Source organism: Micromys minutus (assembly GCF_963924665.1).
Source record: "Micromys minutus genome assembly, chromosome: X".
Taxonomy (NCBI): Eukaryota; Metazoa; Chordata; class Mammalia; order Rodentia; family Muridae; genus Micromys; species Micromys minutus.
The window spans coordinates 108,467,426-108,468,535 of NC_137970.1; the positions used below are offsets into that span (position 1 = coordinate 108,467,426).

Genomic DNA, 1,110 nt, shown 5'->3' on the forward strand with positions numbered 1-1,110 from the left:
TAACTTTATCTTTGACAGAGGCAAAGAGAAACCTGACATACCCTGATTTTTATAACCAGAAAAATAGAGAAATATAGTAGTTAGCATGAGTCATAAGGGTTTTATTTGGTAAAAGAAGGAGGAATTGAGGGCTATCAAGTTTGCTCAACCAGTTTCTGCAACGATTATTCTCTTATTCTCACAATGATATTGTGGTTATTCTGTGATTTCTCTGTCCTTCTTTGTTTCTGTCTCTGTCCATCTGTTTCTCTCTCTCTCTCTCTCTCTCTCTCTCTCTCTCTCTCTCTCTCTCTCTCTCTCTCTCTCACAGACACACAGACACGCACACACACACACAAACACACACACACTGTCTTTTAAAAAGATACTATAACAGAATAGAGCTTCTGAACATACATCAATGTAATCAAAGTATATGTCCGGATATGAAATATGGTCATGTGAAATATGGTAATGTGGACTATGATAAGTGGGACACTGCTAATTAGATTGTGTCTCAAAGCAATTTCATTTGTTTCAGGCATGTTGCATTTATGTTTGAGAAACTGACAGACAAAAAGTTAAGAAGGCAGTCAAAAGAGGCCTCTGGGCTGAACTGATTATTTTGTTTCATTTGCCTTCTCAGGATTTTTCTGTTGCCTTGAGGCCATTGAATAATCCCAGTCATGGATAAAGAAAATTCTGAAGCTGTTCATAGGCCACCAGAACAGAACATGGAAGTAGTTCCAGCAAAAAAGTTAAAATACCAGAAGCCCTCCAACAATATTCTGATGTATTTGATTGAGAGACAGCTGGGGAAGCCCAAAAACAATATGGATTTGTCAGAATGGGTTTGGACACTAAAGTAAAGTGCCCCCTCTAGACTAAAATGGCAATTACAAAATTCATGTTTATGTCCACTCAAAATGAATGACTTAATGATAATTAAAAAACAAGCCACACTGATATTTCAGTCATTAAACTATTCTTCATTTCAACTGCTTTTGGTACATTGTGTTTCTTTTTTTTTTTTCATTTCTTTTTTAAAATTTTTATTAAAAAATTTATTTTAAAAAACAAAGATAAATGTACAAATTTTAAGCATTTTGCATAAAAGTATTCAAATATATT

At 34.2% G+C, this 1,110-nt stretch overlaps 1 protein-coding gene across 1 annotated transcript; it reads left to right on the forward strand.

Moving 5' to 3' along the window:
- Positions 1-665: 665 nt before the first annotated feature.
- LOC308415653 (embryonic testis differentiation protein-like) lies at positions 666-848 on the forward strand (the record flags this gene model as incomplete). Its single annotated transcript, XM_080910693.1, has 1 exon — positions 666-848. One exon carries the CDS (start codon positions 666-668, stop codon positions 846-848), a length of 183 nt encoding a protein of 60 aa, XP_080766819.1.
- Positions 849-1,110: the final 262 nt, after the last annotated feature.